We start from the raw sequence: 23,030 nt of genomic DNA, 5'->3' as shown, positions 1-23,030 counted from the left end.
TATAGTAATCTATTACAGATGCCAGAAAATACTCTGGAGGAGCCTAGAACTATTTTTTTATTTTTTGAGAGAGAGAATGCAAGCCAGGAAGGGCAGACAGAGAGGGAGACATAGAATCCAAAGCAGGTTCCAGGCTCCGAGCTGTGAGCATAGAGCCCAACACAGGGCTCGAACTCACAAACTATGAGATCATGATCTGAGTCAAAGTCAGATGCTTAACCAACTGAGTCACCCAGGCACCCCAGCCTAGGAAGAGTTTATAGTGTGGACTTCTCAAAATATAACCAAACTCCTAAACACAAATGCAACAGGAGTTTAACTAAATATTAAGAGAATATAAGATATGTAGAGTGCGTACTTAGTACTTCTAGTCAACCTAGTATTTTTTGTTTGTTTGTTTTTTGAGTTGATAACATTCTTGATGCTTCTGGAAATGGAAACCACTGCAAGTAATTAGGAGGGGAATATCCCCTAAGTCCTGTTAATTCTACTTCCTAAATCTCTCAAATCCAAATACTTGTCTCCATCATCATAGTCACTGCCCTAGTCAGGGCAGCAGTCTTTAAAAATACACATTATCACTGGCTGTACCTGAAGATTTTCTAAGCTGTATGAGTGACAGATAATTTTATAAAGACTTTCTAGATTCTCAAAACATATTGCTTCTTTACACCAGTAGCTAATATTGTATGTCAACGATACTAGAATTTTAAAAAACTACTTCCTAAAACTGATCTGACAGAAACAATACTTTCAATCATACATCAGTCATAATAGTTCTCATTTCCTATTTATCTTTCTCCTACTTAAAGAGAAATTGTGGACCACCTTAAAGTACAAACAGCTCTGGGTACCAAAGGGACAATTCAAGATACTGGTATGGTATTAAAGAATTACTCCACTGATTAACCCAACCTACTTGCAAATTACTCCCCTTCCTTTGCTTTTAACAAAATTTAAGAAATTCTATACTGGAGTTATCAGCTGACACACAATCAAACAATTTTCAAAGACAACATTATTTGACTTTTGGTAAATAACTCGAGTTAAAAAATCGAAGTGACAGTGCCACATAAAAATACTTCTATTTGCATCTACTTATTTATGTAAACAAGATTTCAGCACCACTGCCTCAGTTGAGGCCCTATCTCTTGCTTATGTCTTCCCAATTCCTATTTTTCTGTCTAATGTACGCTACACTATTATCAGATTTTTTTCCTAAAGTTAAAATATAACTTTCATGGAAACTTATTAGTAACCTGCTTAAAAATCTCCCACAATTTCCCTCCACCATTAGATTTTTTAAAAAGAAAAAAAAAAGCAAACATCTCAGGCCGGTGGTATTCAAGGCTTCCCACCACTAATCACAATTTACTTCCCTTTCTACATTCCTACTCCACCCTCTCCCTGAAACTCACCCATGTTGCAGGTGACACTACTCACCATATCCCAAACCACCTCACCCTTTCACTCAAGAGGATTCCCTCTGTCTGGATGGCCCTTCCTATCTTTCTTCTTTGCCTGAGACACACCATAAATGCCATGTTCTCTGAGCAGCTTTTTGGAATCCCCAGATGGAATTAATGGCACTATTTAGTTTCTGACAATCATTAATGGAGCATCCATGCTAATTCCTAGAGATACAAAGATGAAGAAGACAAGAGACTGTCATAGTCTTGTGAGGATGGAAAAATTGTCTGATAAATTACCATACGTTGTTCACACTTCTAACAAGAAGTTATATCACTGAGCTGAAGAACACAAGAACAGATGGCTTGTTAGAAGGAAGGAATAGAAAATGGACACTGACAAACAGGTTGAAGTTTCCCAGGAAGAATTTAACCCTATTAAATAGTATAGCTAAGAGTCAAGATATATCAAAGTCAAGTATAGCTAAGAGTCCAGGTCTAAGATCAAGCTTACAACAGTGAGTGGTTAAGAATGTGGGCTCCAGGGGTACCTGGGTGGCTCTGTTGGTTGAGCATCCGAATCCTTTTTAAGTTTGTTTATTTAGAAAGTGTGAGTAGGGGAGGAGCAGAGAGAAGGGGAGAATCCAAAGCAGACTCCACGCTGTCAGTGCAGAGCCTGACATGGGGCTTGAACTCACAAAACTGAGATCATGACCTAGGCCGAAATCAAGAGATGGACACTTAACCAACTGAGCCACCCAGGCACTCATGATTTCCAACTCTTGATTTCAGCTGAGGTCATACTCGGAGCCTACTTAAGATTTTCCTTCTGCCCTCTACCCCGCGGTCGCTCACGCGTGCTCTCGCTCTCTCTAAAATGAATGAATGAATGAATGAATGAGGGCTGTAGGTTTATGCCACCTAGTTCAAATCCCAGCTCTAACACTTACATATTTACATAACACACTGAACTTTCCTAAGCTTCTTTTTACTCAAATGTATAATGGGAATTACAATAGTGCTAACACCTCAAAACAACCTAACATTGTTCTATGAAATGAAGCAATGCACATACAATATATAGCACAGGGCCTTGTTTATAAATAACTGTTATCTACATAAGTGTTAGCTTCTTTTATTACCATTAATAGCTATTATGATATACTGCCTTTTCTGAAACACTAACATTTTTCTGTTATATAAATAATTTCTGAACCTCAATTTTTTAGTTTGCAAAATGGGGAGACCAATTGCCTTTCTAAGGTAATAAGTCTTGTATTATGCCAGGCATATAATAAATACATGAAAATATCTGTTCTTGGGGCACTTGGGTGCCTCAGTTGGTTAAGCATCTGACTCTTCATTTCAACTCAGGTCATGATCTTATGGTGGTAAGACTGAACCCGTGTGGAGCTCTGTGCTGATAGTGGGGAGCCTGCTTGGGATTCTCTCTCTCCCTGTCTCTGCCCATCCCCTGCTTGCACATATGCACATCCTCGCTTGCTCTCTCTCAAAATAAATAAACCTTAATAAAGAAAACATCTGTTCTTTGCCCAAGTTAAATTAAGATACTTACATATACACATTATCTCCATTTGGCTGGTACAGGCAGTAATCAAGGGTTAAAATAAACCACCTCCTATGGCAGTGGTTCTCAACCTTGGAATTATTGGAAGAACTTTAAAAAATTCTGATGCCTGGGTTCTGTGCCCATGGATTCTGATTTCATAGGTCTGGAGGTGCAGACATTTTAAGTGCTGCCAGGGTTGAGAACCAGGTCCTAAGGTCTAAGATAACAAAATGAGTCATTAGGCAGTAGCCTTAATGTTGATGCACAATCCAAAAAAAACCAACCACAAGCTAAGTATGGTTTGTTATTTTTGTTTTGCCACAAAGAGTAAAAAAGAGCTTAACTGATTTTCATGTTTTAAAAGATTTGAACTTATCAGATAAATTAAACTTTGGAAAAACATCTTAGGGAACAATTCAGTAACCCTTTAAACTTTAAAGGGTTACTTGGACTGAAAACAACTAATTTTCCTCTCTGAAAATTTCTCCAGAGTTTTACATGTTCACTGAGGAGTAAACTTTCAGAAAGCAAAACCCTTCGTTATGGGGTTCTCAAGGAATAACTGAGCTGGTTTTTCAGAGCTGAAAACTGTCATCACTTTATCTAGGACAGTGTTAAAATCAGGTTAGGAGTTTGTAAAATGTCAATGTGCAAAGCCACACCCTAGTTGAGTGCCTTGGGCTCATTTGTTTTTCTTAAAAACAGCTTTATAAAGGTATAATTTAGACACAAAATACAACCACTTAACTAAAGAGTTCCATGATTTTGGCCAATGTATGCACTTGTATACATGACAAATATATAACCACCACCACAATCATAAGAACATGCCCATGACCCCAAGGTTTCCTTTTGCCCCTATGTAGTTTTCCTCACCTGGGAAGCTACTGATCTAGATTTCATTTAAATGGAATCATGAAATTAGGAGTCGTTAGTGTCTAGATTCTCTCATTAGTATAATGCATGAAATCCATCCATATTGTTGCTTGTATTAGTAAAACTGTTTCTTTTCATTGCTGAACAGTATTCCAGCGAACAGATGGATATCTCGCAACTAATTTATCTATTCACTAGTTGAAAGACATGTGGGTTGTTTCCAGGTTTTAGCTATTACGAATAAAGCAGTTATGAACATTTGAGTTCAAGTCTTGTGTGAAAACAGACCTTCACTCCTCTTAATATGTAGGAAGGGACTGCCAAACCAGATTGGCATGTGTATGTCTAACTTCATAAACTGCCAGCTGTTTCTCAAAGTAGCTGAAACATGCTGCACTCTTACTAGCAGTGCCTAACAGCTGCAGTTTCACCACACTTTTTCCAACACTTAGTATTGTCAGTGTTTCTAACTGCAGCCATTCTAGAGGGCTTGTAGTGGTATTTAGTTTGGTTCACTGTAGCTTTAATTTGCAATTCCCTAGTGACTAATAATGTTAAGCATCTTCTCATGTGCTTATTTGCAATTCATGTATCTAACTGGTGAAGTATGTTCAAATTCTTTTTCTCAAGTTGTCTGCCTCCTTACTGAGTTATTTAGCAAAAATTCTTCCTAGTCTAGGCTTGCCCTGTCATTTCATTTACAGCATCTTTGAAGAAAAGTTTAATGAAAATCAATTTTTTCTTTTAAGCTTCATGTTTTTATACACTCTACAATTTATTTTTCCTAATCCCAGAACACAAAAATTTTCTCCTGTATTTTTCTCCAGAAGTTGTATAGCTTAGGTTTTACATTAGGTTTAAAATATACAATTCAAGTGAATTTTTGTGTATAGTAAAGTAAGGGTAAAAAGTACATGAACATTAACTTTTTATCTTTACTTCCCCATATATAAAAATTTTTGTGGGTTCATTCCCAACTGTTTTTAGGTAGGATAAATCTGATTACTGTTGCTCTACCTTGGCCAGAAGTGGAAGTCTGCTATTTGTTAATATAAGCTCCCCAGGTAATGGATAGTCAACTGTTTTAGCATATTTATTGAAAACACTATCCTTTTCCCCACTGAATTACCTTGTACCTTTGTCAAACAATACATGTGGATCTTTTTCTGGATTCTATATTCTATTGATTTATATTTCTATACTTAACATCAGTACCACACTATCTTGAATACTACTGTAGCCTTAGTTTAAATCTTACATTAGTTTGTTTTTTAAAAAAAAAAATGGTTTTTATTCTGCTAGATTTCTTGCTTTTCTATGTAACTATCAGAATCCCCCTCGTCAAGTTCCATAAGAATGGCTGGTGGAATTTTTATTGGAATTGCATTAAATTTCCAGCTCAATCTGGAGAAAGCCAGTCTTTAAACAATAATGATCAAAGAACATAATGTATCTCTCAATTTATTTAAGGCCTGTATTAATTTCTCTTCATGTTTTACAATTTTTACTGAATAGGTCTTACATATACTTTATTAAAGTTATCCTTACATATTTCATATTTTTGATGTTACTACAAAAGGTAGTTTTGTAAATTTCAATCTACAAGTATTTGTTGCTAGCATATAAAAATCCAGTTCATTTTTCACATTGACTTTGGAGCCTACAATCTTGCCAATAAGCTCTCCTTTTAGTTCTACCAGCTTTTTTTGTAGATTGCTTTGGGGATTTTCTATACACATAAGATATCTGCAAATGAATATTATTTCATTTTTTTTAAATGTTTATTATTATTGCAACAGAGAGAAACACAGCATGAGTGGGGGAGGAGCAGAGAGAGAGAGGGAGACACAGAATCCGAAAAAGGATCCAGGCTCTGAGTTGTCAGCACAGAGCCTGACGCAGGGCTTGAACCCACGAACTGTGAGATCATGACCTGAGCCCAAGTCGGACGCTTAACCGACTGAGCCACCCAGGCGCCACAAGATTAATTCATACTGTCCTACATATCTGTTGCTCTGTTTTTGGGTTTTCTCCATGTCTCATTTTGGATAGTTTCTACTGTCAGATCATCAAAGTTGCTGATTTTTTCTTCTAAAGTATCATGTCAGATACTGCGATTTTTCATCTCCAGAAATTCTATAAGGGTTTCCCTCTTTTTGTAAAGATATTCTACTTCTATCTCATGTTTGTGTTTTCTTTTTACCTTCTTGGACATATGTAGCATTTGTAATATTTTTTGTGATAGCTATACAACACTCCTTGTCTATTAATTCCACCATCTCAGTCATTTTAGGTTTGTTTCTATTGACTGACTTCTTTTAGTTATGACTTTTTTTTTTTTTCCCCACATATTTTATAATTTTTGATTGGATGCTGGACACTGTGGATATTACTTTTTGGTGCACTGGATTTCTTGACTTTTTTGAACAATGTTGGATTTTGTTCTGGAGATCAATTAAGTTACCTGAAATCAGCGGGATGCTTTCAAGGTCTGCATTTAAGCAGTTGTTAGGGCAGTCCACAGCGAACTTTAGTCTAGGGATAATTTAGACCCATCACCAAGGGGATAGAGTTTTGAGGCCTCTTCTCTACACCTTGTGTATTACAAGGTCTTTCTATTCTGGCTGATTCAAGAGCATGAATTGTTCCCAGGCTTGTTATTCTGAATGATTTTTTTTTTTTTTGCATACTTCATTTTTGCTTGTTCTTTCTACAATCTCAGGTAGTTTCTTCACACACATGCACAGATCAGAATTCAATAATCAAACCTTAAGGAGACCCTTCTGCAGATCTCCAGGGCTCTGTCCTCTATCTTTGTGTAACTACTTCTACTCTGTGGCCTCCTAAGACTCTGATCTCTTTCTTATCTATGCAGTGATATCTCCAGACTCTGTATGGGTTCCACCTCCTTGGACTATGGCCCAGAAACTTCCCCAAGTTAAGCAAGCTAGGACAATCAAAGGTTTACCTTGAGTTCTTTCTCATAGTTTACCACTGCTTATTATCCAATGTCTGAAAATCATTTTTTTTTTTTTCTGGATTCATTCCTGTTTTAGGAGGGTAGGTAAAACCCTGATTACTGTTGCTTTATCTTGGCCAAAAGTGGAAGTCCACTATCTGTTAACTTAAGCGCCCCAGGTGATTCTAATGTGGTCAATTTTTAAAACCAGCAAGTCAGTAGCTTTGATTTCCTTAACAGAAAATTTCAAGATAGCACAAATTTTTTCTGAGCTACTAAGTCTTGGTGAGATTTGGAAGCCTGTGTCCCAGAAGTGTCATGTCACTATTACCTAATAAATTTAGAGAAACTTTTCACTAAAACAAATGCCAAATGCTACTTTGCAAAGAAACTGAGAAACCATTACTGTTTGGAAGAAGTTTCATATGAAGATGCTTAAACTAAAATATCTGATAGAAGATACCACAAAAGCATGGGGGTATCTTCTATCAGGAATAATTTGGAAAAACTATCCTCTTTCTGAGGCATTTCAGAAAAGCTCTATTTTTAAAATTTTTGTCTTACAAAAGAAACCACTCATAAAAAAGCATGTTCAGTAACAACAATAAATAAACAATATAAAATCAAATAGTCACAGAATTCTATTAGTGTGACTTTCAAAAACCATGAATCTTGTAAACTAAATAAGAATGTTGCACAGCTTATACAAGCAAAACTTTAACTCTCAGTAGAAAATAAGAATATCTTCAGTACCAGTAAATTCCATTTCTATATAGAGGTTTCTTTCCATCCCTCTAGATAACCCTCTGAAACTTACCCTTTTCCAAGTAAGACCTTGGAGCCCACGGTGGGTCTTCTTCAGCATAAGGATCACTATACTCGACCACAGCTGCTTCTTCTTCTTCATAATCTTCTGGGGGAGGAGGTGGAGGGGGGGATTCATCAAAGACTGGTTCTTCCACAGGCGGTGGTGGAGGTGGTGTATCTGAAACTAAGAATGTATCAAGCTGATAACAAAACGACATGCTATGCCAAGTTCAAAATTTCCTATCCAAGCTTCTATGTACATAGTATATAAATCTAGACTTGAAAATCATGCTCTTTCAAAAACTGAGTGGGCAAGGGAAGGCTCCCCACCAACTATAATGTTTCAAATCTCCAAGCATGACTTTCTCCTCCCTTTGGGTCAGGGCTGATGAGTTTAGCCAAAACAATTACTATTAAATGAACCTCTTGGAACTTGTTTATACTAATACATAATCCTCTTTTTTGAAGAAAGAGATAAATATAATATAGTTTGGCTTTACATTGTATCAAAGGAGTGGTGGTTATCAGAAACATTACTAATTTGGACATTTATAACCATATTTAATTTATAATAGATTAGAATGTACCAGTGAATAATCAAATATTAGTAATCTACATTCCTCTCAATTTTTTCAATAGCATTTTACCAAATTAGTGGGATGGAAATCACAAGATTGGATAACTTCATCCATGAAGATGCTTGTGTTTGCTATTTTTTATATATAGAGTTTCAATAATTCAAACTAATTTATGGTACAGAATTTCTTTCTTTAAGCTAAATATCCAAGAGTGATTTAAAAATCTCCTTGTAGAGATCTGCTTCCACTGCTCAGGTATCGGCATGTAGTAACATCTAAAAGATTATATCCAAACTCAGGGAACTCAAAGCTTTCAAAATGCCTCATAAATAAATAAGCACAGCTCAACAAAATAAACTGAGTAAAGCTGCATTTATCAGCTACCCAATTTTATTTACTAATTCTTATTATGAGGTATCAGTATTGTTCCTGTGAAATCTTCTGAGCAATCTTGTTTACTTTCTATCTTTCATCTACTGATTCAATCAAATGAATTTGAGAAGACTGCTGATATCTGGTGAGGTTAAGCCACATCATTAGCCACAGGATAATGATAATATCATCATATTCTGTCCTATTCCAGTATTCTCCCACCTGCTGCCTCTCTATTTCCCAACCTATCCAATTTATGCACTTCAAAACTTTACTTATTAAAAATAATTCTTGGGGACACCTGAGTAGTTCAGTTGGTTAAGGAGTCAACTCTTGATTATGGCTCAAGTCATGATCACACAGTTCGTGAGTTCGAGCCCCATGCTGGGCTCCACACTAACAGTGCATAGCCTGCTTGGGATTTTCTCTCCTTTCTCTCTGCCCCTCCCCACCCCTCTCAAGAATAAACAAACTTTAAAAATCCTTAGAATTCTTTGGGGGTGCGGGGTGCCAGGGTGGCTCAGTTGGTTGAGCGTCCAACTGCTGATTTCATCTCAGATCATGATCCCAGGGCCGTGGGATCAAGCCCTGCATCAAGCTCCATGCTGAGCATGGAACATGGTTAATATTCTCTCTCTGTCCCTCTGCTCCTCTCCCTTACTAACATACTCTGTCTCAAAACAAAAAGAAAAATTCTTTTAGTACTAGCGGGTTTTTTGAATAAGCAAAAAATATAGATATGTGATTCAGCATATGTTTTATGACAAACTGCATATGGTTGGGGTAAGAATCAACAATGTAAACAATATAACCTATTTGCATTAATAAGGTAAAGAAATTGATTTTAAACAATTACACAAAAACAAAGATCCAAAGGAACACTGTCTTTCAAAACAATCACCTTGAGAAATTATACTAGAAAATTACTCAAAGATTCTGCCACTGCTCATTTTTTACCTTTTCTTATAATGACTCAGAGTTAGTGTAATGAGACTAACATAAGCTAGCTTTTTTTTACTTAAAATGTTCCAATTAGTCAGCTAGCACTTTATATAATACACTATTTCATTTAATCTTTACCTTGGGAGGTGGTGTTTTTAATCCTCATTTTATGGATGTGGAAACTGGCTTTCCAGGATTAAGTACTCCTGCACTAAATTAAGTGGAAAGCAGGAATCTGAACTTCAGTGCCTATTATTTTAAAAGATACACTATGGGAAGATATCAATTCGATAACTTGAAAGTCATGTTTCATTATTAACTCATTCAACAAACATCAACTGAAAATTTACTATGGCTAGCTACTGTGCTCAGCACTAGGACAGAACAAGAGGCTGAAGTCATAGAGACACGGACAAGCAAATTTTTACATATAATCAAGTGTGGTAAGTGCTTTAAGTCTTTATGGAAAACTAAGGAATAGACCAAAACTCTTACCTAGGTCAGGAAAGGCTTCCTGAATCTCAGAGTTAAGAGTTAATGGCCAGAGGGTAGGATGAAGGTGGATATTTCACATCAGATGTAAAGAAAAAACAAAACCAAAAAAAAGATAACACAGTAGGAGCTCTTCAAAAAACTGGCCAAAGTTCAGTAGGAAAAGGCATGAGGAAGTTGAAGAGGACTAAGCAGGAAGGGCCTTCAACAGTTTGAATTCTATCCAAAGAGCAATGGGGAGCCACAGAAGGATTTTAAGAAGAATAACAGAATCATAGCTGCACTACTTAGCCCAGTATACCTGGTTCCAATAATTCGACTGTTCCCAAACCTCAATCTTATTACAGACTAAATATCTGCTACCACAGAGTATCTTCAAAATACTATACCTGAAAACAATGAAGATAACTGCAAGATAGGTATGTATCTTTCCAAGGTGAATGTTTTGAAAAAAACAACATTCATTTGAATGTAGAACTCCTGCTCTGTCTGTAAACTTGCCACAGCTCACCTCATATAAAATTTTTATTTTTATACATTTTTAGGTGAGAAATGCATATTATTATTGAAAGAAAGAAAAGACTGTCCCAAAAAGCAATCACACTATGATAAACATCAGAGCTGCTCAGGGTTTACCTTCCAATAAACAGAAGTTAAACAGACTATTTTCTTTCAGAAGCTAGCAAACAGATGCAAAGGCACCTGAAAGAGATACCAAGCCCTCAGGCAAGTAAGACTGGATTATAACCAGTTAAAATACAACAAAGAACTGTGTTTATAAAAAGGGGGCATTTAGTTAGCTATGGAAGCACAAAAAAAACAAACAAACAAACACACACCAGGACTGTGTCAGATGCTTCTCTAAGTGCTGGGGAAATGGCCAGGCAACAGAACAACCAAAAATTCCTGCTCTCCTAACAGCTTACATTCTAGAACTGGCAATGCCCATTTCCAAAGAAGTAGGAATCCTAAGTAACAGAATGCTAATATTCCTACCCTACTGGTGAGACCATCCCTGTTATGAGATGCATACACTGGGCTCCTTCATACTGACGGCATTAACATTTTCATTAATGTAATTCCCCTCATTCAGATTCCATGATCATGCAACCTTACAATTGTGATGTGGGCTCCTTGTGTAGACTGCTCACAAAAAGAGAATTCATCTATCATATGGACTATGTTCAATGGTCTCTTTACCAGCAATTCCTCACTGAATGTTGATACAGGCCTCCTGCTTTGTAGACATCAGTCTCCTAAGCTTCCTTAATGCTCCCGTAGGAGAAGACTGAATATGTCAATAAAATTAGTTATCTGGTCCTGCATGGCTCAACACTAGACCACAGACCAATGTAAATTCACTGCCAATCTATGAGGTCTTTTGGAAGACAGTCTGGCAATTTTGGTCCCCTGAGAACTACCATGGCATGGCCATTTTTACACCTGGAATCCCAAGACGGGAAGATTCTCAAGCCGGCCATAATACACTATAACACCAGTAATAGGAAACTAGGCTACTACGTGCTTGAGCAACCCAGAGAAAAAGATGGGATATCTGAGGACTAAAGACCATCTCCTTGGTTAGGTGTGGTCTTTCTGTTCTTCCATGTACTCTATTTTACTTTTGTATTATCTTCACTACCAGTTTAAATTATCTGAAAGTAAAGAACTTCATCTTATTTTCTCATTCACACTAGCTACTCACACAGTGACTTGTTCATAATACTCAAATATTTGAAGTATTAGCGAATGAATGACTATTCAGCCAATCATATATAAAAGACATTTTATGCCTATAATCTGATCTACAGCATAAAGAAGACATAAACTTACTATTTTCTTGGACTCTGGCCACAAATCCCATTAAAGGTAACTGAGGAGTTACCTGTAGGATGGAGGGAGGAGGAGGAGCAAGAGATACTGCAAAAACAAAAAAGGTGTGGAGGATAAGGGGTAAGGGCGAGTTACATTAAAAGGAAAGGATAATACAATAAAACAAACATGTAAGGAGGGAAACCACTATGTACCAATATTTTATAAGCTATCTTAAAGATCTTCTTTTAAGGGTCATCCATTAACACAAAAAAATACAAAGTATTAGGGGAGTTTTAAGAAAGTTTCAAAACTTGCAACAGCCATTTATTATATACAGATATATACGTGTTCTAACACGTAATGGCAAACTGATCTCGTCATATCACTAACATGTCTTCTCAAAGAAAGAATTTCTTCAGATTATCATGAATAATTTGGTTCTCAGGATTTTAAAGGTTACAAGTTTAAATATTCATCAATACAAGAAAAAAAAAAACACTGCAACCCAACAGCCTAAATTTATACTTTTCATTACTTCAGTAACAAATTATTAATTGCTTCTTCATTCATTAACTAAACAAGTATTTACTGACTTTCTAATAAGCAGTAAGCACTTTGCTAAGACACCAGTATCAAAACCATTCTAAAAAGTCTGAGTCCTTGTAATTTTTCATAATCCCAATTCATATAAAAAAACACTGGCCTCATTCAATTCATTCTCTCCTCCCCAAGGTGTCTTTCCGTCTATCTCAAACACTGGTACAGCACCTAGCACTAGTCAGCCTTTAACAAATGTTTAACATATGTAAATAAACCAGATACATGCCCCAAAATTGCCCAAGATTAATTCTACAGTTATAGTTTCCTTCAGAATGGGTATTAAGTATGGTATACATCTTTGTATAAAATGAGAACACCTTTATTAACTCCAAATTACAGTTAAGACTAGTACAACTAAGGGGTGCCTGGGTGGCTCAGTTGGTTGAGTGTCCGACTTTGGCTCAGGTCATAATCTCATGGTTTGTGAGTTTAAGCCCTGTGTTGGGCTCTGTGCTGACAGCTTGGAGCCGAGAGCCTGTTTCAGATTCTGCGTCTCCCCTTCTCTCTGCCCCTCCCATGCTCGTGCTCTCTCAATGATGAATAAACATTAAAATAAATTGTTAAAAAAATTAAAGATTATACAACTAAAAAGATGAATAAAAGTCAATGCCCTCAAAGAGATCACATTCTAATTGGGAATAAAAGACAAAATAATAACCTTAACAATGTTTGTGCAAGAGGCAGCAGTGGTAATGGTGTGGTGTGATGGTGACGGGGGTACAGGGGTGGAATAGTGGTAAGGAAGGCAACGTGGAAATTACCTCTGAGCAGGCACTAGAAGAAACAGGAGTTCAATACACAGACAAGAATGAGAATCAATAGCTGAGAACCAAGTGACAGGCAAAGGCTTACAAGTATACAACAGCATGACCAGTGCAGACGACTGGAAATGTTTCCTATGACTAGCATAAAATGGCCCAGGGAGAAAATACAAACCTGGAAAAGTGGATGGATATGAAATAGGGAAGTATCTTAGGTGAAAGAGTGCTTAGTGGAAAGAGACTGGACTTTAAAGTCACTCAACGTCAAATATCTGATTTACCATTTCCTTGTTGTTGGAACATCAAGGAAGAAAAACTCTGAGCCTAATCCATAAATGTAATAAAAGAGTTTTACTTTATAGAGTGATTGCAAAGGTTAAAAAATATTAAACTAATGCATGCAGAAAGCCTAACACATGACCTGGCGCACACACACACACACACACACACACACACACAAATCAAGGCTGCATCAACAGAAGAAAAGGAGAGAACTCAGTGTGAAAAAAGTGCCACTTGGTACTTTTGGTAACTAAGGAACATATATAATGTAGACAAGAGTTATCAGTTTATCCTGAAGACTATCTAGATGTAAGGGACACAACAGAATAACCCTAGATATGGGCACCTTTCTTTTTATAACAGAGACCTTTTGATTAGGTTTTCCCTGAAGTCATACTTCTTGATAGTAAACCCTTAAGTTGTGTGTCTCCCACTTGCAAAGGCTTGAAACAATTTGATATGGTCATAATACCCTGTGTTTCCAAATTTGGAGGAAGAAGATGACATAAAGAACACAGAAATAGCAGAGACAAAGCTGATAAGAGAAAAAGAACAGCAGGCATCAACTGGCACTTCTAGGAAAGCAGAAATCAGGTATATGTCCCTATCAAATAAGATGAAATGCTCCTCTTCTCTGTTAGCACCGGTCCCAACCTCTCCTAGAACAGAAAAGCAGGAAATTTCCCACTTCAGTTATTGTTTCTCATCTAAATTAAAAAAAAATAAACTTCTGGTACTAAAGAATGATTAGGTGCTTAACTCAGAACACCTTTTTTGTAGGCAGAGTTTATTATTATTTTTTAGGATGAGTATGTTTTATTTTTCTAATTATGAAAGTGAAAACCTGAATCCATATTGGTTTTAAGAAGTCCACTAACAGAAACCCAGGTAAAACCCAATCCCAAATCTTTCTAAAACAGAACTACTTTATAGCAAAACAAGTTAGCTTTTTTCCCAAAGCCAGTCCATGTTAAAAAAAAAAAAAAATCCAGTTCCAAATGGAGTTTACAAAGGCCATCCCAAATGCTACTCCCCCCCACCCCAAGGCAAACTTTTTATGTGATGGTCCAAATTAATTCAGATACCACAGCATTTCCTTTCTGGACCACATTAAGATTTTATCTGACCAGAACTCTTGTAAACCAGAACATCCTACTTTAAACTCAATTTCTCGTCTTTAGAGCCGAACAGAAAATGAACCATTCTAGATTTAAGCAGGAATCTGATGAGAAGAATTATTTGCAATATTCAGTTCTAGTCCTAGGCATCTGGTGAACAGGGAAGGGCAGGAAGTAACTAGACACTTAATTTCACTCCACTTAGTTAAGATGATTCTTCACATGACAAGACCCTTTCCCTATAACCAGCAAAATGTTTCCAAACTTAGATTCAGTAATTTTACGTTCAAAATATACACACATGATGTTAATGTGAAGAGATGGCCTCACCAAATGACTGAACCAAATACACACACAAACATGCGCGCGCGCGTGCGCACACACACACACACACACATACACACACACACAAAGAGTAAAAGGCTTTGCTAGCAAACCAAACTTACAGTATGAATCTGTGCTGACGAAATATACAGGCTTTCCAAGCATGACCTTCCTGGTTATTTATAAAATCCTTTGGAGCACAATCTTTGAGACTTATTGTTTTAAAATGTCCAGTTCAAAGATTTTTGAAGGGCGCCTGGGTGGCTCAGTCAGTTAAGGGTCTGACTCTTGGTTTCAGCTCAAGTCATGATCTCACAGTTCCTGAGCTCCAGCCCCACGTCAGGATCTGCATTGACAGTGTGGAGTCTGCATGGGATTCTCTCTCTCCCTGCCCCTGCCCAACTTGTGTGTGCATTCTCTCAAAAAATAAATACATAAACTTTATTTAAAAATTTTTTTAAAAAGTTTTGAAAAATCGCTTAGGATTTTAGATCTTATTTCTACAGATATTTATAAACAGTCTTCGAAAAGCAGACAAAATAATAATCCTAAATACTACTACTAAAACCATTAAAGAATACCACCTTTAGAAATTATATTCATCTGACAGCCCATTCAAGTTTAGTTCCTTGAATTTTACACTGCAGTGAGAGAAATGATTTAAATAATTCATTTTAAAAGTGAAATGTTTTCTGAGCACCTGGGTGGCTCACTCAGTTGAGTGTCCAACTTCGGCTAGGTCAGGATCTCACGGTTCATGAGTTTGAGTCCTGTGCCAGGTTCTGTGCTGACAGCTCAGAGCCTGGGGCCTGCTTCAGATTCTGTCTCCCTCTCGGCCCCTCCCCCACTCATTTTCTTGCCCTCTCTCAAAAATAAACATTATAAAAACAGTGAAATATTTTCTAAACATGAATAGCAAGGAGTATTTAAAAGTGAACTTAACTAATGATAGATATTAAAGAGGCTTTTTTGATGGAAAAGAATATGATTATCAAATAATTATCAATTCTGTAGTCTCAGAAGGGTTAAAAGAACTGGATCATTGTTGTTATTCCTTTTGAACCAAAAAAGTCATATATAAGATGTTATGCCAAGAAAAAGTAGCAAATTAACAGTTTAAAAACATAACTGGTGTTAATAATCAGTGTAAAGGGCCTATCTACCTGGCTTACTTGGTCATCTGAAAATATATTTAACACTTTTCAGTTGTTCCCTTGCTTTTTTGTTCTTAGAGTAAGCATTCTCTAACAAACACTAAAGACTGCCTAAAATAAGGATTTGAAAATAGCTTCTTGCTACTGCTTTTTTATTCACACTCTGCTAAAGCCCACCACATCTGCATTCTCTGGAAATTTAAAATGAGTAACTTAACTATCATTTAGAAAATACATGTTATTGGCTTCTCTTCTGTAATATCACCAACCCAATATAATTTTTTCATTGTTTCTTTTTAGTTGTTTTCAATTACATACAGTGGTTAAAGCTTGGCATTTTCCCTGTGTAAAACACCACAGTCATTCACAAATTCCTTTCTCATACAAACTATATACAGTCACATTTCTTGCAACCAACATTCCACTTTACGAATTAGATTTTCTTTAAACCTTTGCTGTAAGAAAACATAAGCAGTAAAATACAGGATGTCTATTAACAAAGGTGTTGGTACTTATATACATTATTGATTTTTTAATGTTATGGACTCATTATGTATCCCTAAGTTCATAGATTGAAATCCTAATGTGATAATATTAAGAGGTGGAACTTTGGGAGGCAATTAGGTCATGAGGGTGGAGCCCTCATGAATGGAATTAGTGCCCTTATAAAGGAGATCTAGAGTACTCCCTCTCTTTTTCCACCATGTGAGGATATGAAAAGATAGCAGTCTGCAACCTGGAAAAGAACCCCGGAACTTGACCATGTTAGCACACTGATCTCTGACTTCCAGCTTCCAAACCTACGAGAAATAAACTTCTGTTGTTTATAAACTACCCAGGCTCTGTTATAGCAGCCTGGACTAAAGCACTTACCAAACGAGGTTCATATATGTAAATGTACAAACGTACACACACTAAGTGTGTGTATGCACATACTTATTTACCACCAAAGTGCTTCATATTGAAATTTAAAATAAAAACTGTTAACTTGTGGTTACCTCTATTTGTTTCAGTGACCCTCTTTGCAGCTGACAAGATGAATGATACATTGGTATTTCTATTTCTTTGGCTACGGCTACATTTTTATGAAACAATGAGAGCCAAAGGGATTTCAGTTATGCCCTGATCAAAGAGTTCCTTTCATGAACTTGCTTCTGAAAGAATCTCATCAGAAAACAATTATTGTACCCTTAGGATCATTACAAAACACTTATTGTACTCTTAGGACTTGGCACTAGACACTGGGTGTTCCATATTTTAATACCGATGTTTGGTTGCCTTTTCAACTCACACCAAATATAGTAACAGTGCTGCTAGATTTCCATCTCACAGAAAAACACACTGAATTTATAGTCACATGAATCCCAGCCTGTCAGCTCACTCCTTCAGAAGTACACATCCATTTCAAGCCTCTGTTCGTTAAAAAAAAAAAAAAAAAGGCTCATATAAAACACACCTAATCATTTTGTTAAATCAGGGAATTAGCTGCTTGAGAAAACACAACACACATTTTTCATTTTAAATATTAATAAACAGGGATGAAGGTAAGACCCATGGGAATAATACAAGACACATATAATTTTCTAAAGCAAATAAAAAGGAGCACCTAGTAGCCTTAGGACACTGGTTTGCAAAGTATTAATTCTTGAAAAAAAAAAAAAAAGCTTTTCAAAGAACATGCTTTAGTAAAAATAAATTTTAATTCAAAAAAAGCACTATAATTAATAAACTAACAAAGCTGTAGTCACACTCTTCAAAGAGGTACCAAATCCCTAGAGATGAAAGGCAGAACTTAACAGTAGAACATTTTTCTACTTTAATACATACTTTCAAATACATTAAAATCAGATTTACAATGAAAGAAGTACTGAAATATATATATAAAACACATTTAAGTATGTGCTCAAACAGCCTTCATATAAATTCCACCAACAGTTCTCATAAGACCAATAGTTTATACATGTAAATGTACACAAAAAGAAGTAAATATCCTTATACATATTTCCTTAATATCATATACACTTGGGTAATCAACTGTAACAGTGAAATGTCTCTCAGCTCCATTATGAACTAGCCATTTCAGACTGACACCACTCTCTCAAAATTAAACTTGAGCATAAGGAAGGTGTATGGGCCATAAGCAGTATTTGTCTAGACTTCCAAGGAAGGCCACAGAGAGACCTTACCTTCAGCAGAACTATGAAATAAGCCATATCTACTAATAAGTTAAAATTTAAAAACTGCATTTAGGTACAAAAATAAGTTTGGAACACACGATTTAAAAGCAGAATGTAAGAAAAAAATAGTCAATTTGTCAAAATTAAGCTCAAAATGAGTTAAAAAGAATGGCACAGCAAAAATCAGTAAGTGTAATCAAAGATGGCAGCAACAGAAGTATATTTCAACTCAGGCAATTGGTAATCACACTACAGTGTAAATATGGCATTTAATCTGTAAAGAGGGACCCAAAAGAGTGAAGGGATTTGAGTAAAGGAACAAGGGGTTCATTCTATATTCAATGGCTATTGGGGCGCCTGGGTGGCTCAGTTGGTTAAGCATCTGACTTCGGCTCAGGTCATGATCTCAAGGTTCATGGGTTCGAACCCCACGCTGGGTTCTGTGCTGACAGCCAGCTCAGAGCCTGGAGCCTGTTTTGGATTCTGTGTCTCCTTCTCTCTCTGACCCTCCCCTGCTCATGCTGTCTCTCTCTCTCTCTCAGAAATAAATAAAACATTAAAATAATTTTTTTTTTAAATTTACATTCAACGGCTACTGAGCACTATTCCCAGGATAAAACTGTATAAAAACTGATGAAGTCTCAGGCTTTCACAGGCACCTCACATCACAAAGTGGGTATCCTCCTTACCCCCAACTCCCCAACCTCAAAAAGGAGACTAGGAGAGCAATAGAAAGATTTTTTAAAATCCGAAAGTAGGTAGAGGGTGCCTGGGTGGCTCGGTTGGGCGTCTGACTTCAGCTCAAGTCATGATCTTGTGGTTCGTGAGTTCGAGCCCATGTCAGGCTCTGTACTGACAGCTCAGAGCCTGGAGCCTGTTTCGGATTCTGTGTCTCCCCCTCTCTCTGTCCTTCCCTCATTCCTTCTGTCTCTCAAAAACTGAATGTTAAAAAAAATTTTTTTAAATAAATAAAAGAGGCCTAAGGTACTCATTTATATATTAAAAAAAATCTGAAGGTAGGTAGGATAGTATGATAGAAAAAACATGGAACTCAGAGGCAGACGACCTAAGTTCAAATCCTAACCTGACATCACCTCAGCCTCAGTTTCTTCATCTATAAAATACAGATGAAAAATTATCTCATGATTAGAGGAATCAAAGGAGATAATACATATAAAAGCATTTATCTAGGGGCTCCTGAGTGGCTCAGTCAGTTAAGCATCTGACTTCAGCTCTGGTTATGATCTCACAATTCATGGGTTCAAGCCCCATGTTAGGCTCTGTGCTGATAGCTCAGAACCTGGAGCCTGCTTCACATTCTGTGTCTCCCTCTCTCTCTATACCCCTCCCTGGATCATGCGCTGTCTCTCTCTCCTCTCTCTCTCAAAAATAAATAAACATTAAAAATAAATATACTGCAATCATCTAGAAAGAGGATCAAATTTCTTTAAAAAAAATTTTTTTTAATGTTTTTTATTTGTTTTTGAGAGTCCGAGAGAGACAGCATGAGCAGGGGAGGGTCAGAGAGACAGAGGGAGATACAGAATCCGAAACAGGCTCCAGGCTCTGAGCTAGCTGTCAGCACAGAGCCCGACGGGGGGCTTGAACCCATGAACTGTGAGATCATGACCTGAGCTGAAGTTGGATGCTTAACCAACTGAGCCACCCAGGTGCCCCGGACCAAATCTCTTCTGCATGACTCCCAAGGAATAAGGTTTCACCAAAAGGTAGCCACGGTTGACTGGTTTCAGGGCTTATCAAAAATGTAATGGGTTGTCCCTTAATATCAAAAGTAATCATACACAGACTTACTGCCCTCTTGGCAAAAATCCAGAAAAACACAGTAAGTTGATATACCATGTCCATAATAGTCACAGTGTCTAATATTTGCTTTTACCTTCTCTGGGGAAGAAGTAAAAATAATGATTGCATATGATTTTAAATATGTGCCAAGTTAATTTTTTATACATGGTGCAAATGAAAGATAACTATGATATCTGGATCAACCTGTCCAAGTCCCAGCTTTCCCATTATAGGTTTGGTATGAGACTTGAATAAGACAGTATAACTACCTAGCACAAAACAGCTTCAAAAATATCATCCCTCCTTTACTATGCCACTTATAAACTATGTTCATATACACTCAATTTTCATTATTTGGTATTCACAGAGCAAGGATATTTGATAAAATAAGAAGGAAATACTGTTCACCACAATATTATTTTTAAAAGCAAATAATCACCAGCACAATCAAAAAGATTCTGTTGAGAAAAATTAAGTTCTACAATTTTATATGGAAACTATGTACTGATTTAAAAAATAAAAAGAACTGGATGATACAGTATTAGCAACTTTGCAGTCATTCTTCCACTCATTCAACAAATAGTAGTAAATACCTATTATAGGCTAGTCATTTGTAATTAAAGGTTTTTTTCCTCTGTAATTGAAATTTTAAATAGGTATATTCTATAGAATGCAAAAGGAAATCTAACCTGGATTCTGGCTATAAAAAGGTCCTCCATTCATCTGATTCTGAAGGCTTGTTTGTGAAGTTATGGAAGGAGGGCGTCTATAGGGCAATGAGCCCCCTATTGTTGGGGGAGTATGGCGAGAGGCAGGTCTATTCATGCTGTAGAACTGAACAGGATGACCTGGAAAAGGGACAGAGCATAAATTTGCCATTAAAGGAAAATTATCTCAGACAACAAAATGCTTTATTATCTGGATCTTAATAATTATTAAAAATAACAATGTTTAGCTAATTTAACTGCTATCTGACAAACATCATACAAGACCACAGCTATTGCTCAGCTGACATATCAAAGTGCAAAGCAAGAGGGGTGCCTGGGTGGCTCAGTCGGTTAAGCATCCAACTTTGGCTCAAATCATGATCTCACGGTTCATGGGCTCAAGCCCTGTGTCAGGCTCTGCACTGAGAGCTCAGAGCCTGGAGCCTGCTTCAGATTCTGTTTCCCTCTCTCTCTGCCCCTCTCCAGCTTGTGCTCTCTCAAAAATAAATAAAATTTTTTTAAAAAGTGCAAAAGCAAGAAGGTAGGTAAATAAAACTAGGTTTGGAAAAACTATGGTATAAATAGATTATTAATTAATATAATTTTATTAAACTAATAATTTGACAGGGTTTCAAAATCATCAGTTAATTAAAATTTGTTGCTTACTTCCTCTTCCACTCCACCAAAATGGCCACTAAAAACTAAACAAGAATGACATTTGGAAAAGAAAAAGAAAAATGTGTGATACACAGTCTTATCCAAAATAATAACAACCACAGTAAATTTAAGGTAGAAAAGCCAGTTTATTTAAAGGAAAACAAAATATTTCAGCAAAAGGTCAAGTGCCGTAATTCCAAATCAAATACATCTTTATTCAGTCAAAACCCTCCATGGGGCACCTGGGTGACTCAGTTGGTTAAGGATCTGACTTTGGCTCACGTCTAGATCTCACTGTCCTCCTGTTTGTTCCACAGTTCCCCACGTCGGGCTCTGTGCTGACAGCTCAGAGTGGACCCTCTTCAGCCTGTGTCTCCCTTTCTGTCTCTGCCCCTCTCCCACTTGTATGTGAGCTCTATCTCTTAAAAATAAACATTAAAAAAAATTTTTTTTAAAACCCTCCATCTTCAAAGCTAGATTATTTTGTCTTAAAATTACAGCTTGGAGTGCCTGGGTGGCTCAGTTGGTTAAGTGTCTGACTCGATTTCAGCTCAGGTCATGTTCTCACAGTTTGTGAGATGGAGCCCTGTGTCATGTCGGGCTCTGTGCTGACAGCAAGAAGCCTGCATGGGATTCCCTTTCTTCCCCATTCTCTCTGCCCCTCCCTCTAAATAAATAAATGAATAAAAATTTTAATTAGAGCTTAAGCAATTTACAATTATAAATAAAGCTAAGATACAAAAAGTAAATCAAAATATATCTTATTTGTAATACCATCTCTGAACCTATACATATTTATTAACAATTTCACTCAACTGTGCTAAGAATACTTCAACAGGTAATGCTAACTAAAGACATTCTTTCTTAATCTTTCCAATTTCTTAATGCAATCCAGTTCCTAAATTTTATCTTGACTCCACTTCCAGTTAACATCATTCAGCTGAAGGCCTACTAGTACAAACAGATCAGACAAAGCACTAGAACACCCAGGAGAGATCACTCCAGTAGACAAAAAAGGAGGGGAGGAAACAGGAGGAGAGAAAGGGAGGGAGAAGTGAGAGGGGATGAAAGGGGAAGGAGAGGAGACATAAAGAGGAAAGGGGCGCCTGGGTGGCTCAGTTGGTTGAGTGTCTGACTTCTGCTCAGGTCATGATCTCATGGTTTGTGAGTGGGAACCCCACATCAGGCTCTATGCTGACAGCTCAGAACCTGAAGACTGCTTCAGATTCTGTGTCTCCCTCGCTCTCGGCCCCTCCCCTGCCCACACTCTGTCTCTCTCTCTCAAAAAAATTTAAAAAACAAAAGGAAAGAGGAGGAGAAAGTGCAAGGAGGAAGGAAAAGGGGAGAAGAGAAAAGAAAAATACTTCTGGTAATTTTTCATCTTATCAAGGATTGTAAAAAGGGTTTACATGACTAAAACTAGTCTTCAGGAACTCCAAAAATTTATCAAACTTGGATTCATATGAACTCATATAAAGAATATTATAAAAGTACTCAAGATCTGCTATATCATTTAATTTTACATATGAAAGGCATCAAAACCTAAAAATCAATTATGTTGTATAAAAATCTGGAGTATTCAAGCTTAAGCATAATCTACTGTCAGGGGGCACCAGGGTAGCTCAGT

At 36.8% G+C, this 23,030-nt stretch overlaps 1 protein-coding gene across 14 annotated transcripts in view; it reads right to left on the bottom strand.

Moving 5' to 3' along the window:
• Window positions 1–23,030, bottom strand: part of ABI2 (abl interactor 2) — a 115,423-nt gene that overhangs the window by 5,359 nt on the left and 87,034 nt on the right. For 7 of the 14 annotated variants that reach the window (XM_077747653.1, XM_077747659.1, XM_077747654.1 and 4 more), the window contains 3 exons: window positions 20,729–20,887; window positions 11,839–11,925; window positions 7,632–7,805 (listed from right to left, as the gene is read on the bottom strand). In XM_077747653.1, coding sequence (XP_077603779.1) covers window positions 7,632–7,805; window positions 11,839–11,925; window positions 20,729–20,887 — 420 coding nt within the window. The remainder of the gene's footprint in view (window positions 1–7,631; window positions 7,806–11,838; window positions 11,926–20,728; window positions 20,888–23,030) is intronic. The other 7 variants (XM_077747656.1, XM_077747664.1, XM_077747657.1 and 4 more) reach the window with 1 other exon arrangement.

Source organism: Crocuta crocuta, unplaced genomic scaffold, assembly GCF_008692635.1.
Source record: "Crocuta crocuta isolate KB4526 unplaced genomic scaffold, BGI_CrCroc_1.0 scaffold159, whole genome shotgun sequence".
NCBI lineage: Eukaryota > Metazoa > Chordata > Mammalia > Carnivora > Hyaenidae > Crocuta > Crocuta crocuta.
This window is presented reverse-complemented; position numbering and strand designations above follow the sequence as displayed.